The 14,612-nt window shown below is 51.1% G+C and overlaps 1 protein-coding gene across 1 annotated transcript; it reads left to right on the plus strand.

Moving 5' to 3' along the window:
- The first annotated feature begins 7,242 nt into the window (after positions 1 to 7,242).
- On the plus strand, positions 7,243 to 13,405 carry MAL (mal, T cell differentiation protein (MAL blood group)). Its single transcript, XM_080388376.1, has 4 exons — positions 7,243 to 9,099; positions 12,495 to 12,662; positions 12,882 to 13,019; positions 13,267 to 13,405. The coding sequence occupies exons 1-4, from the start codon at positions 9,013 to 9,015 to the stop codon at positions 13,339 to 13,341; spliced, it is 468 nt and encodes a 155-aa protein (XP_080244502.1). The 5' UTR covers positions 7,243 to 9,012; the 3' UTR covers positions 13,342 to 13,405.
- The last annotated feature ends 1,207 nt before the right edge of the window (positions 13,406 to 14,612 follow it).

The raw sequence follows: 14,612 nt of genomic DNA on the forward strand, positions 1-14,612 counted from the left end.
GGGTTATGTGCCCAAAGTGTCCATTCAGTGAAACACTTTGAAAAAGCTCCAAGACAGAGAACTCTCAAAAATCCCTAGGCTAAAGCGCTCCCATAAATTGTGTGGTAGAGAGCTCCAAGAAACCTAGGTGACAGAAGTCTCCAAAAAAGCCCTAGGGTGGAGAGCTCCCAAAAAACCAAACAGCAAACAGCTCCCAAATTACCAAATGTGATGCACTCCTCCAGGGTGGTGTGGTGATGTACTCCAATAAGAACTGGACATTTTAGCACTCCAGAAAAAAGCCTTGCAATGAAAGTCTCCAAAAAAGCCAAATGATGAAAATGACTCCAAAACAACTAGGCGGTGAAGCGCTCTTTCAAGACGATAAGATGATGCACTCCTCAGATGCTTCAAACCATGGGCAATCCAAGATTGTGGGCAATCCTAGAAAACAGCAGTGGAATAGCTATTTTTATTCTTCAGAAATTCCTAGTCAACAAAATTTATGTCAATCTCCTAGAGACGTCATTCCTAGCATGTTCTGTGAAAGCCCTTTAATGCATCCCAATTTGTTGTCTCCTAGGGATTCCTGGAAAATTCCTCATTTCTTCCTTGTTTTTCTGTACCCAAGAACCACACTATACGTTCACACAATGGAAATGCTGCCTGCACACAGCTGGACTACACCTGATTGGGACACAAATGCTGCACCTCTTACCAGATCCTTGCTATTTACTGCACAGAGATTAGTCAATTCTTTGGCCAACTGCTCTCAGTGCTTCCTAGAGAGCTTTTATCCTTCACAGGCAGCACCTGCGCAGGGGCATGACCCACTTCTCTGCCTTCAAAGAAATGTGCAGCTCACAGAAGGTCCCTTTTGGCCAAGATACAAGGTAGCTCCCAAAATATTCCCCTCAGCTCCTTCAAATGGCCACCTGGAGGTCTCCTGTTTCACATAGGAGCCACTTCTCTGCTCCTGTGGTCACTCTCACCCCCCCTTCGCTGTTTGCCCACTACCCAAGAGATACACAAGCAGCACCAAGTCCACATCTGTGGCAGCACAGAAGGCTCAGCTGAGCTTCCCAGGCTGAAGCTAGAAGATTCATTCAGACAGCAGACACTCAGTGGACAGACAAAAAGCATTCTGACTACATCCCTGCTTTCCATCGCTATGTTGATTAGAGCTCAACAACATGTTTAACTGCCTACACTCGGAAGAGTCTGGCTGAAGCTTTTGCGTCTGCAAATGGGGCATAAACGAGGGAGTATGTATTTTACATAGGAACAAAAAAGCCTCACCTTGCCTAGCTGAAGCTTTCTTCATTTCATTTACATTACCTGTAGGCTATGTATATTCTCTACAGAACAAGTCCTACATTGCCTGAGTGAGGCAATTTCTGTACGGATATAAAATACACACAGCTAGGACACCATCTAGATATCTATATACGTATAAAGGACAGACATATAGAGATACCTATAAATGTGTGTCTTTCACAAACATAGATACACACTCCCCCACGTGTGGTCTATGCAGAACATCCACAGACACTATACACTCTATCCCTAGGAAGTGAAGCCTCAGCTGATTGCATCTCACTGAAGCTGTGTTCCTCTCTCTATTCAGAAGATACATTGTCTATGCGTGAAAAAGTATACGGACACAGAAAGCACAACCGTGCTTTTCTTTTCGTAGATGCACTCTACACGGAACACACACAGAGGACATACAGAATAGACATAGAATTTGTTGCGTATGTACTACACACAACAAACAAGTGAGGGAAGCTATGCTTCATGTCTTTATGCTGAATATGAATGTCAACGTCTTTATGTTGAATAGATGCCATCTCTACATAGAACACAGGCATTTTGAAGGCCAAAGGAGGAAGGGCAAAGGAGGAGTGCATGTTGTCCTGACTTGGAACGCATGCACATGGATACACATACTTTACATGCAGACACAGAGAGAGAGAGAGACAAGGCGTGGTTTTTCTGTCTGTATAGAGCTCACATACTGCCATTATATAGAATGTGTACTATCTCTTTGTAGAGTAGATACAAAGAGATGAGGCAGGTCTTCCCTGCTTACAGAAAATAGCCTCTTTCCACAGAGCACTATAGAAGGCCCATACAGTCATGCTTTTCTGGCTATACACACAAGAGAACCTAGCTACCAATATGCACAGGGTTAAGAGAGGATTTAGTTTATCTCAACAGAATATATTCAATAGGAGGGGAAGGCTTTTCAGTCTTTTCTTTAGACTACAGCCTATGCACATCCAGAATATACTCAGGCAAGGTGACGAGTGGCTTTTCTGTCTGCACAGAGACTATATGGGCCAAACGTAAAACATACACATAGAAAAGCAGCACCTCACCTACCTGTACATCTAATATTTACCATCTGAATACACATGACATGCCAATGAGAAGGGGAAGCTTTTCTGTTGCTATACAGACTACACGCTGTCTTCCTCAAGATGACACACAGACAGGCTAAGCCAGGCTTGCTTTCTCAGTATGTAGCACATATCAGGTTATACTCTGCCTATCAGAAAATAGATGGCAAGACTTTTCTCTCCAGATATTGACTGTATTTCATGTACACAGACCCTATGCAGGCAAAGCAAGTTTCTTCCATCTAGTCATAGGCTAGATACCACCAAAGCAGGGCTTTTTGGTCTGCTTATACAGTGTACACCAGCTGTATAGAGACTAGAAAAGAGCAGAAGGGTGAGGTGAGGCAATACCTTTCTGTCACCATGCAGACTATAAAATATCTGTATGGAGAATACACATGGACAGCACCACAAACCACTTCCCCATTGGGACACAGAACATATTCTGGTTATAAAGCAGAGATGGGCCGGGCAGGGCTTCTCCACCCACCCCCATGTGAAATCTGTGAAGACTGAGGGGTGAAAGGGGCGGTGTCTCTGTACATCAGGCACACTCTGTCTATACAAGCACACAGCAAGGCTTTTCTCCTTGCTGAACAAAGACCTGGTACACACAGGTAGTAAGTATGGAGCTCTTCTGCCTGTATGCAGAATATAGGCTGTCTGTAGAGCAGAGAGATGTCTCTGCCCTTAGAACATACACTGCTCATTTGCACAACAGATCCAGAGAGGCGGGGGGGGGGGGGGAGTGGGGGTGCTCTTGCCCGTACACAGGTGACACCCTCTTTGTGGAGCACAGGCAGAAGGGTGAGACAAGGCAAGGCTTCCAGGAGGCTGGCACTTATCAGAGCTCCCCTTTGCAGCTAGGTAGAGGCACTCTTCTGCCAACCTGACCTGAAGCCTCGAGTGGCTTGCAGCTCCATGATGCTCCAGGGAGGCTGATGAGGCTCATCAGGCCCTCACCCCCGTGACATCAGGCACCATTCAGGGGGAAAAGCTGGTGGCCATGGCAGGACTCTCCTCAGGAAGTCTCAAATAGGAGCAAACGCATCCTGCTGCCTCCATCGGGCTGGTGGCACAGTCAGGGCTTTGGCTCCTATGACCACAGGACCCTTTCTTGAGGAACACGAGGAACACAGACTGCCAGTCCAGGTGTCCCTGGGCCTCCTTGACTGAGTGGGCAAGAAAGTCCCTGCTAGCAGGCTGGCTAACCTGGTGAGGAAGGAATGCAACCACACAAACCAGAACAGACTTCTCAGACTCTGCAAGCAGGGGACAGGGGGCAGTGAGGAGGTGGCCAGGGGACAGCAGACATGGAGCAACATCCTCTAACACCCCTGAGAGACATTGTGCAAGTATGCAGGGATGGCTTTTGGAAAGCCACAGCTTAGCTGAAGCCAAACTAAAAAAGGTGAAGGACAACAGGAAGGGCTTCTGGAGGGCGACTGGAAGCCAAAGGAAGGCTAAGGGAAATGCAAGCCACTGCTCAACAGGAAACGAAGCTACTGGCAAAGGACAGTGGAAAAGCTAGAGAAGATGCTACATGGGGTGGGGGGTTGTGGGCAGCAGGGTGGGTGGGTGTTTTTGAGGGGTGTTTACCTCACTTCATACTCTCACTTCTCTCCTTCACTGGAGGAAAAAAAGCCAGATCCTTCTTGAGGGGCACACTGGACCAACAAGGGGCAACAGACAAGTTGCAGACTCTGACTCAAGACAAAGCAAGTTGCTCACCATGAGGGTGCCCAAACATTGGAACAAGCTGCTCAGGGATGATGCTGAATCTCCATCCTTGGAGATACTCCAAACATGACTGGACACAGCCTGGAGTAACATCATCTGACTGGGCCGATTCTGAGCAGGAATCAGACTAGATAACATCAGAAGGACCCACCTGACCTACCCCATTCTATGAATCCCTGGAGATTCCTCATTTCACTCCAGCGTTCTCCCAACTAATCACTAGCCATTGCTCATGATAAAAGGCCACATTTGTGGAGCACAGCATTGCTTCTAGGACATCAGGGGATCTGCTAGAGGCAGCAACCCTTCCATCACTTCGACAGAGCTGAAGCATGGCAAACCTAAGGCACACTAAAGCCATTTCAGACAGGTAACAGAAAATAAGGCAGAATTTAAAGGCTACATCTTCCCATCTGAAGCCTGACATGGGCAAGTAAAAACAGTCCTAGAAAGCACAGAGCTGGCAGACATGAGAAGACCCAGGAGAGTTCCTCCTGGGGAAGGCTCCTTCCCCTGCCTTTCTCTCCCCCAGGAGGAAGAAGTAACCACATTCATCTAAACTTGCTTTCACCCTGTTGTGGAGGGCACCCACGAACTCAATGAATTGGTTAGACTGTTGGGCAGTATCTGATACAGAGACATCCCCCTTCCAGGCTAAACAGAAAAATATTTGTATATATATAAAAATATATTTTATAGAAATCTACATACAGACACCCATATTTACAGACATCAGTATTTACAGACTTACAGAATAGCAGTACTTTTATAGAAATACCATTCATAAAAACATTCCCATTTAAATATAACTACAGACAGGACTACACTTCAAGCACAGAACCACACACAACAAAGGGAAAGCGTGTTTACTCAGGGCAGCTATCTCAGGATGACTCAGCTCTGCAAGGGTCCACAATAACTATAAACCTTGCTAATGGCCTCCCCACAGAGAACAAATGTTCATTTGCTTTTCCTGAATGAAAGATGCTATTACAAGCACCAGATATGACACTGTATGTACCAAGCAGAAAGGGGAATCCCTCCACCCTACCAAGTGAATTCACCTTGGGAAGGCAGAGAGGAACCAAAGAGGTTGCCCTTCAGGAATGCAATAAGCCTGAGATAGAATAGGCTGACCGAAGAACAGAGATGAATTCTTATGAAATGCATCAAGTGGAAGGTATTTTGGCCTTGGCTGTTTCCCACATTCTAGCAAGAAGTAATGCATTTCAAAGCAAAGGCTATTCTAGAATTATCTGAGGTGCTGCTGCTAGGTAGCCCCACTTTGTGTGGCTGGGTGCAGACAGACCTGTCAGCCAGCCAGCCAGCAGGTGTCAGGTACCAGTACTTGGAGGGCACGCATGTAGAAAATACTAGAAGGGAGAACAGGTTACACTGGCTTTCAGTCAGGTTAAAGCACCCTGCACCATCACCAAGTGTGAGTGTGAACACAAGCTACCGCTACACTAGCTTATGAAATCTGGACTAGGTGCCAGCTAAGCAAGGCATTTGTTTCTATCAGGTTTTACTTCCTTTCCGGTCACCCTCAGAACACTCTTTCTTTGCAACTTTAGTTTCTTACCATCAAGTTTGAAAGTCAAGAACAGATCCCTGCTGTGTATTGCAGAAAAGCCAACTTGGTGACTAGTCTGCTCTGGTCTCATCTTCGTTTCAAGCTCATCAGAAGGTGCTATAAGAGGCAGAGGAGGGAGCCCTGGGAGAAGGGAGGCATGGACAGCCCCAGCCAGAGGTGACAGCAGCCTGGCACAGTGCCCCCCAGGCAGTGCCTGCCTGCAGCTCTGGCAGGGGTGGGGAAAGCGGAGAGACAGCAGCACCCAAGGCAGAGCACACCCCAGGGACAGTGCTTGACAGGCCAGGGCAGGCAAGCCTTGCCCAGCCCCGACGGCCCCTTGCCTCAGCCCTGCCCAAACCACACCTGAAGCCAACAGGGCACAGCTGCCAGGCCGGCTCCCCTGGGACAGAAGCCGACAGGACAAGCCTGGTCAGGCCCTACGAGAGCAGCTTCCCCCCCCCGAGGGTACCTTTCCCCGCACCGAGGTGGCTGTGCCACAGCGGAAGCAGGGCAGCTCACCAGCTCCAGCTGCCTGCAGGGAGACTCCGGCCGCACACTGGATTAGAACCGGGCCCTCAGGGGCTGGGCCTGCCAGGGCCCGCAGGGGCGCCTCAGGGGAGCCTCAGCGGAGGGCCGGGCCGGGCCGGGCCGTCAGGGGCCGAATCGGGCCGCGCCGGGCCCTCAGGGGCCGAATCGGGCCGGGCCGGGCCGTCAGGGGCCGAATCGGGCCGCGCCGGGCCCTCAGGGGCCGAATCGGGCCGCGCCGGACCCTCAGGGGCGGCCTGAGGCCGGGCTGACCCGCGCCCTTAGGACCGGTTTGGGCCGGTTTGGTCTGTGCTGGTGTCCCCCAGCCTCCCTCTCCTACGCCACAGCGCCTCCCCATTGGCCGGCGGCCTCGACCCCTCTGGGCGCAGCCAATGGCGAGCGCCCTGGCGCCAGTTGCTAGGCGACAGGGCCGCGCGCCCCAGCGCAGCCCAGGGCCTCCTGCCTGTCCCGGGCCCGCGGCCACGCCGCGCCAGGCTGGGCCCATCCGCCCGGTGCTGCCCGGCGCGGCGCGGCGCGGCACGGCACGGCACGACATGGCCCCGGCGCGGCAGAGCGGGAGCGGGAGTGCTCGGGGCCACAGGGCGGGTGAAGGCTGCGCACAGCTCAGTGCAGCAGCGGCTTGGCCCCGGGCGACAGCGCGTTTGGTTCCTCCTTGGCCCTTCCCAGCCTGAGAGGAGCTCTTCCATGTCACTGTCAACAGCGTTCATGTTGGCTCCCTGGAGCAAATCATGGAGGAGTACAGTGGGAATAAACTTGATGAACGTCTGCAGCTGAGCATGTGGATATTGCACCTTCCCTTGATGGCCCGACACAGCCTTGGTCCTGGGGGTGCTTTATTTAACACATACTAACAACCAGTTACAGTGTTTGAGGGAAAAAATGCATATCCCGAAGCCGTCTGTTAACCTCTAAAACACCCTATGTGTGTAAATGATCTTCATTGAATACTTCGACCTCTGCCCATTATCAGCCTGGTGCAAAAATTCAGTGTTTCACTGGCCCTTGAGCAGCAACTGGGGGGAAATGCTGCCCAAAGCTCCGGCTGGCGTGCGGGGTTTGCTTCAGCTGCTCGCAGCACTGGATCTTCAGATCCTACAGAAACAGCTCTGGAAAGCTCCTGCATTATGGTATTTCACAGTCACCCACCTGCTTTGGCCTCCTGGAGCACCCCTGGGGCCAGTCCAGCGTGTCCTGACAAGGCTGCCCAGGGAATTCCCAGTTGCTCGTTGTCCTTTCAATGCCTATAGCAAGCCATAGTGATGACTTGAGTTTGATATTTCAAACCAGCTGGGCTCAGGCATGTGATCCCTTCCCTTTCTGCTCACATTCTTGTGCATATTGTATGAAATAATACATATTTCTCCCTTAGTCTGCTTATTAAAAGCATTTGTCCAATTTCCTCAATTTTGCAGCCTCCTCCAGCCACCTGCCCCACTGGCTCCTCTGTAAGGGAAAGTTTTCACATTATCTTCCTGTCTTGCACTTGATGCCCCCAGTCTCCGTGTCCCTTGGGTTCAGGGCAAGTGTTTATTCCTTTCCCCGCTGCAGAGCTCTCCCTGTTCCTGCCTGCCAGCCTGCTGCAAAATGTACCCGTAGTGCTCCGAGCCAGAAGGACACACACCAGTGGTGCAGACGCCACCGTTATTCCAATGTAGCCGGCTCACGTAGCCTCATCACCACACTCAGTGCTGCCCAGGGCCCCCATCCTGCCCTGGGGCTGGGACATAAGCTGCTGCAGGATTGGAGAGCAAAGCTATGACGATGGAACGTGCCCCCTGCTGCAGCCATGAGGAGGCTGGCTGGGCGCTCAGGGCCAGAGCTGACGGTGGCAGCTATCAGAGCCACGAGGGGCCGGGAGCGAGGCAGTCCTGCCTCCTGCGCTACATTGCACCAGGGCCTTGTGCATGGCAGCAGCTGCAGAAGGCCAAGCATCACATATAAGGCCTGGCTGAAATGGGCACTTCTTCAATGGGTCACTATTCCATAGCAATATGCATTCCCGCATCGCTCCTTTTCTTTTCCTGGTGTTTGACGCCGTGTGGTTTTGTTGGGTATCCAAGTCAGTGTGTTAAAAAGAAGTAAATGCTCTGCATTACAGAGAGGGGAATGACTGACTCCCATGGACTCCAGACTACAACAAAAAGCAAAAACATAAAAGGAAACCAAGTGGCTTGGGAAGTCTCATTATTTTAGGCCATTTTTGTTACCTTGGCATAGCCAGTCTCCTGAGACACTGGAAGCAGTTTGCCCTGCAGTTCGCCTGCCCTTGTCTTGGGGGGCATCTCCGTCTATGAGAGATTTCTCATCCCCACTGTTTTCCAGTAGCTGGCACATCCTGGATGCCAGCTGCCCTTGTGCCTGCTGCTGTGGCCAGCTCATGTGGGGGACACTGACTTACTGTGCAAATAAAGGGGATGAGAGGCCGCCCAGCCGGATGGGTACAGGCCTTCGCCATTACCCCCGTGTGTAAGCCAGTGCCGCTTGCCACCGCCCCGGCACTGGCCCTGCACGGCTCGGAACGGCTCCGGGCTGCTCACATCTGCTGAGAACCTCCCGCGGCTCCCGTCGGCCACCAGGTAACCCTTGGTACAGGGTTTGGCCGCACCTGTGCCACTCGCAGCTGCCTTCACCTCCACAGGAAGGAGGAAGAGCAGGAAGAAGGGGAGGGAAGGAGGAAGAGAGAGAGGGAGGGAAGGAAGGAGGCTGCATTCGGCAGCTAACTCCAGCAGCTAGAGCCAGAGTGGCTGCTAGTCCCCGTGGGAGAGGCTTGCAATGTCTGGGGCAACTTCCACCACCTCTTTGCCCAGCGGTCTGGCTGTTCTGACGACTTTCCCAGATGTGCTCTTCATTCCTGAAATTGTGAGTGCTGGCTTTTCCCTGGGGGAGGGCAGGTGCTGCTTGTGGGGCATCCAGCACGCTGCACGCTGCAAGTGTCTGAGAGATGAGACCTGACACAAAGCATGCAGTCCAGGAGCTACGAGGGTCTGGGAGCAGCCCCTGGTGCCTCACTCCCCCTCAAGGAAAACCTCAAGCCTGGAGCTGGGGCTCTGAAGTTCTCCTTTAGTCTGCAGGGGATTCATCTGCAGCCTCTGAAAACCTTTTGTAATTTTCTGCTAAACAAATTCAAGGGGGTTGCTGGTAGGTTTAAACTAGGCTGCCAAATTGAGCCAATTCATGAATTGGAAGGTGGCTGTAGAAGCTGATGCAGGGAGAGGATAAACTACTTGTTTAAAGCTGGGGGTGGAGGCTAGCCGAGGTAGTTATTTGCAGCAGCAAAGAGCCTGGGCTGCTGCAGCTGCAGCGTTCCTCAGCTGGAGGCACAGCGTGCTGGACCTGGCTGTGTGGGCTACAGCAGGTGAGCAACGGGCGAGCAAAGATCTTGTAACTTCTTCCCTTACTGTCATTTCACTGAGTGGGTGAAAAATGACCGTCTCATTGGACTCGCACAGGGGATTAAAAGCCGTTGCTGTGAGCACTGACGGAAAGGTGGAAAGTTTCAACTTGAATCTTTTTTTTCCTGTGTCCTCTGCCCCCACCCATGAAGCGTGCTCTTCTCACAGCAGTTTAAGAGGCTTTTTCCAAAGCCTGAGCACTTTCATCCAGCATTGAGGGGTTTGGCTGAGTGTTGTAGGATGGCATTCAAATTATTTCATGCTAAAAATTTCAGCTTTGCCATCTGGGACCAAATCCTCTCCTGTCACCCAACTCAGTCCACACTCCTGGGATTTATAGCATTTACTTCATTCTCCCAGGGACAGTAGCCCAGCAAAGAGGAGCTGGGTTAAAGCAGGCATTACCAATGTGTAGAGAAAGGCTCTGCTTCAGCATCTCCAAATATGTTCTGGGGACTTGGTCACTGCCCAGGCCCCGGGCGCAAGCTCCAGGTTTCCTGCAGCTACGTGAAGGAGGGTGCAAAGTCCCTGGGGAGACTCTGGCTGGGTGGTCTTGCCAGCCACCCCTGCCACTGGGTTGTATTGGCCTCAGCGTGCTCATGGTGCCTTTTTTCTTTTTTCTTTTGTAATTCCTATCTCCAGGGGATTTGGCAAGGCAGCTTGCTTAATGAGACAAAAATAAGCACCCTGTCCTTATGTTTGGGTAAAATCTGGAAATGTGCAGCCTTAAAAGCTCAGGAACCACTGGGGAAAGAGGAATGCTGTGTAACAGGATTTCTCCAGCTCCAGAGGTGTATGGCTCTAGGTTGTGCAGCAGTATTGTCTCTGCTATGTACAAAGGAGGCAGCTGCCTTGAATCACAGCATTCAGAAGTATAAAGAATTTCTCAGTCCTTAGTGGAATCTGAGGTTGCCTGCAGTGTGTTAATGTGGTAAGTAAAAAAAAAATAATAAAAAAAATCGGCATTTCAAATGCTAAGGCAGTTTCAATAATGCCAGAAAATCCTGCCTGCAGCTCAGATGATTGCTGCATCTGGATGTGCTGATTAAGAACCACCATTTTTATTCTGTGAGGCTGGGTTTAGTTCCTGTAATCTATTTTATTTGAAGAGCTTTCTGCATATATGGATAGCCAGGCCTATGCGGAAAAGCTGAAACGAGCTGAAAAAGAGATATGTTTCCTTTGCAAAAGGCTATTTAAAAGATAAATTTTTTTGCTGGGGCTTGTCACCGAGCCTCCTGACCCTTGCCTCATTTTTATGAGTCTGCTGAACAGCAACACTGTAACACCAAAGTCAGTGACCAAACAATGTCAAACGTACTTGCCTGGGTGAGAAATCACATCCTGCGGAAAGGAGAGATGGCAAGGGGTAGGAAATGAGAAGTGATACTTCCTCCACCAACCTCATATCTCACCCTGACTGTGCTGGATTTTCATGGAGCAGCTGTAAGGTTTTCTCCAGGATCTCTAGCTGTGGTGCACTCATGGTGTCACCACGCGAGTTATTACAGGGGCTGGATTAGCATTCAAGTTCAGGTGTTCAGGCTTTGGTTGTTACAAGAGGCACCAAACCAGCAGCACTTCGGAAGACCTACGTTCACTGAGATATGTGCAAGGTCTCAACCCCATCATTGATTTAATGTATCAATTTGCGTAATGGGACCACGTATGGGGTGACACAAACAATGTGACATCTGAATATCATAAATCAGAATGTGGGGTTTTTTTTCCACTTGCAAAATGCCTCCAAGGAAATGGAAATGCCATGGATTGTACAACGCTGGCAAAGGCTGGCCTGGGATACACTGGCAATCAGAGCGATCTTAGAGTCAGTGAAGCTGTCTTACCTCTGGAGATTTGCCTACAAATCCAAGACCAGCCAGTGATGAGGGACAGGTCCCCACAGCAGCACTGGCCTCCACACAGTGTGGGTTCAGCTGAGGAACTCCTCATCACAGGATGCTGCACAGACTAAACTGCACAGGTTCAAGAAACAACTGGGCTGATTTGAAGCGGGGGAAGCTGCTGAGCGCATTTTAGTGCAAAGACACCACTTGCAACTTGGACATTCCACAGCATTGGACATCATGCTCTCGTCCACTTGTGTAGGAATCTGCTGGCAGAGAAAGGATGGAGTCTAGATACAGATGTCCTTGTGTATCCCACCAGAGAACCCACAGCAAGCTCTGAAGCCTGACTGAGAACGGGGTCCCACCTGCTACTGGAGCAGCAGCTGGTACCTGGCAGAGCTCTGGTGTAGCCAGTGACATATGAGCCAAATAGCTGGAGCAGCAATGCAAGCCCTGCTTCCCAGGAGGAGCTGGGAGCCTCAAACCTTATTTCCCCTACCTCAGAGAGCAAAACTGGCCATATTACCTCTCTTCAGCCTGTTCTCTCTCCTTTCAGGGTAACATTTGCACATGGCCTTCAATAAGGCCATGTCTGTCACCTCCCTGAGGTCCCCTGCCTGTGCTGGCGGTGCAGGTGAGCTGGGCTTGGCACCACTCTTCAGGGAGCTGCCACACTGGGTGTGAAGCAAACGCCCTTCTGAGATAAGCTTCCCTGCTCACCGAAACCACCTTGGAAACGCCTGCCCCAGCCCCCGAGCACAGTGCTGGGGTGTGGGGGGGTGCGAACGTCAGTGGCACCAGGAGGCACGGCTACATGGAGGCTTTTTTGGGTCAAGGTTAGAGCAGATGCTCCCAGCTACTCAGTTTCCAGTGGCAGCTGGGAAGAACTCGGCGGCATCCCTGAGCTTTTGCCATGTGCAGTGCTCGTGCGAGAGGCGTGCATGGCTTTTGGCTTTGCTCTGGATGAGCCAATTTATCCCATGCTCACCCTCTCTCTCACTTTCACTTGCAGATCTTTGGGGGCCTTGTCTGGATCCTGGTGGCATCCTCAAGGGTCCCAGAAGCCATCCTGCAAGGCTGGGTGATGTTTGTCTCTGTGTTCTGCTTTGTCATGACTGTCAGCCTGCTGTGCCTCTACATCTTCGGGGTGCATGGGGGCAAGAGCTTCTGGGTCACCTTGGTAAGTAGATGTGACAAACCTCTGGGCCACTGCCCTCCCTGGTGTCACTAATAGACAGTCGTCTCCTTTGCTGCTACTGCACCCCAAATCGCAGGCTGGGGATTGCTTGGGGGGGTTCTTCCCCCACCCCCCCACCCCCCCACCCCCCCACCCCCCCCACCCCCCCCACCCCCCCGCAGTGTGCTCTCTCCTTGGAAATGACTGTGTGGTCCTTGTTAGGATGTCATCTGCCACGAGACAGCAGCTCTGTTCTACCTCAGTGCTGCCGTGTTGGAAGCCTACTACACCTACAGCATCCGCTTGCTGGCTGTCTTCCCTCCGGAAGCGATCATATACCGTGAGAACATCGCTGCTGCGGTGAGTGCCTGGCAAGCAGGGGAAGGAAGGTGAGGAGGCAACTGTGGAGTGGCCTCGAGGGCAAATATTTGCCTGCACCAGCCATTCAGGGAGGGGGGAGAAACTAGTCCCGGTCCTACTATGCATGAATGTCTCCAAACATGCAAGAGTCAATAGAAATCTAGTGCATCATGAGGTGTTTGCTTCACACAGGAACTCATACCACGTAATAAAAAGTTAACTGGCTGATGTGTTTTTTCCATTGTAGGTATTTGCATTCTTAGCTACCCTGGTGTACGTGATCCACAAGGTGTCCTCGCTCCTGCGGTGGAAAGCATCCTAAGAGCCTCCCCTGCGAGTGTGGCTTGTGGTCACCCCATGAACATGAAAGCTGTTCAACGACTGCAGTTTCCAGGCTGGGTTTGGGTGGGTTTTTTTTAATGTATATACTATAAACAAGCAGCTTTTTATGTGAGACCATGGCAATGAAGACAAAGAGCCTGCCAGAGAAAGCCATGTCCTGGCGCGGTCTGCTCCCCTTCACTCTCTTCTGGGTTGGGTACAGTTTGATCCTGGTAATCGGGGCCCAAATAGAAAAAACATCCAGCTTTAAAAAGAATAATGTGGTTGGGTTCAAAGTGCTAAAATCTCTCTGAACCACACTTTTATGCCTCTGGGGTTGTTATTGGTATCAGGGGAAGCCTGAACAACCAGCACTAAGGAGCATGAGTATGAAATTGGGTCATTTTAATTGCTGCCCATCCATGTAAGCCTGATTCCCTCCCTCCATAAACTTGCTGTGCCAAAATAACATTTTCATGCAGTTTGTGGAAATGCTGTCTCTGACTTGTGATGAGAAATGGGGACAATATTTAACTTGCCTCAGGGGCAATTTGAGTTATTGCAACCCCTGAAGGTTATTGCCGAATTATGAGGCATAACCATAATGCCAGGAATTAACACTGTCTTTAATCTGCCTACAAAATACAACTCAGAAGGTATGCGGTAGTCTGTAAGAGAATTGTATGCATGGCTAGGATAACATCTTGAACAAGCAGAGGCAATCAACTTATCTTTGGCACGGCACATGGCTGCTTTCACATACACCAGCACCACGTCGCTAATAAAGATGGGTTTGCTGTGGTTTTGCAAATACACAAGAGTAATTTCTGCTATTTTCCCTTTGCTGCACACAGGAATGCAGCCCTGTGTAGCCGCAGGAGCACTGCACTGCAACAGGGCAGTGCCCTAAGGAGGGGGCACAGACGAGAACGAGAGGGCTTTTCTGGCAAGGGGCGCCTGTGGGCTCTGCAGCCAATTCCAGGGTTAACCAACTCAGGTTAACCTCAGTGATGGTGTTCATGGAATCACAGAATCACAGAATGGCTTGGGTTGGAAGGGACCCCAAAGATCACGTGGTTCCAGCCCCCTGCCACGGGCAGGGTCACCTCCCCCCATCCCAGGCTGCTCCCAGCCCCGTCCAGCCTGGCCTTGGCCACTGCCAGGGATGGGGCACCCTCAGCTGCCCTGGGCAGCCTGGGCCAGCGCCTCCCACCCTCACGGGGAAGAATTTCTTGCCAATATCTAATCTGAATCTCCCCCCTTTCAGTTTAA

The sequence above is a fragment of the Falco punctatus genome (assembly GCF_963210335.1).
Source record: "Falco punctatus genome assembly, chromosome: 5".
Taxonomy (NCBI): Eukaryota; Metazoa; Chordata; class Aves; order Falconiformes; family Falconidae; genus Falco; species Falco punctatus.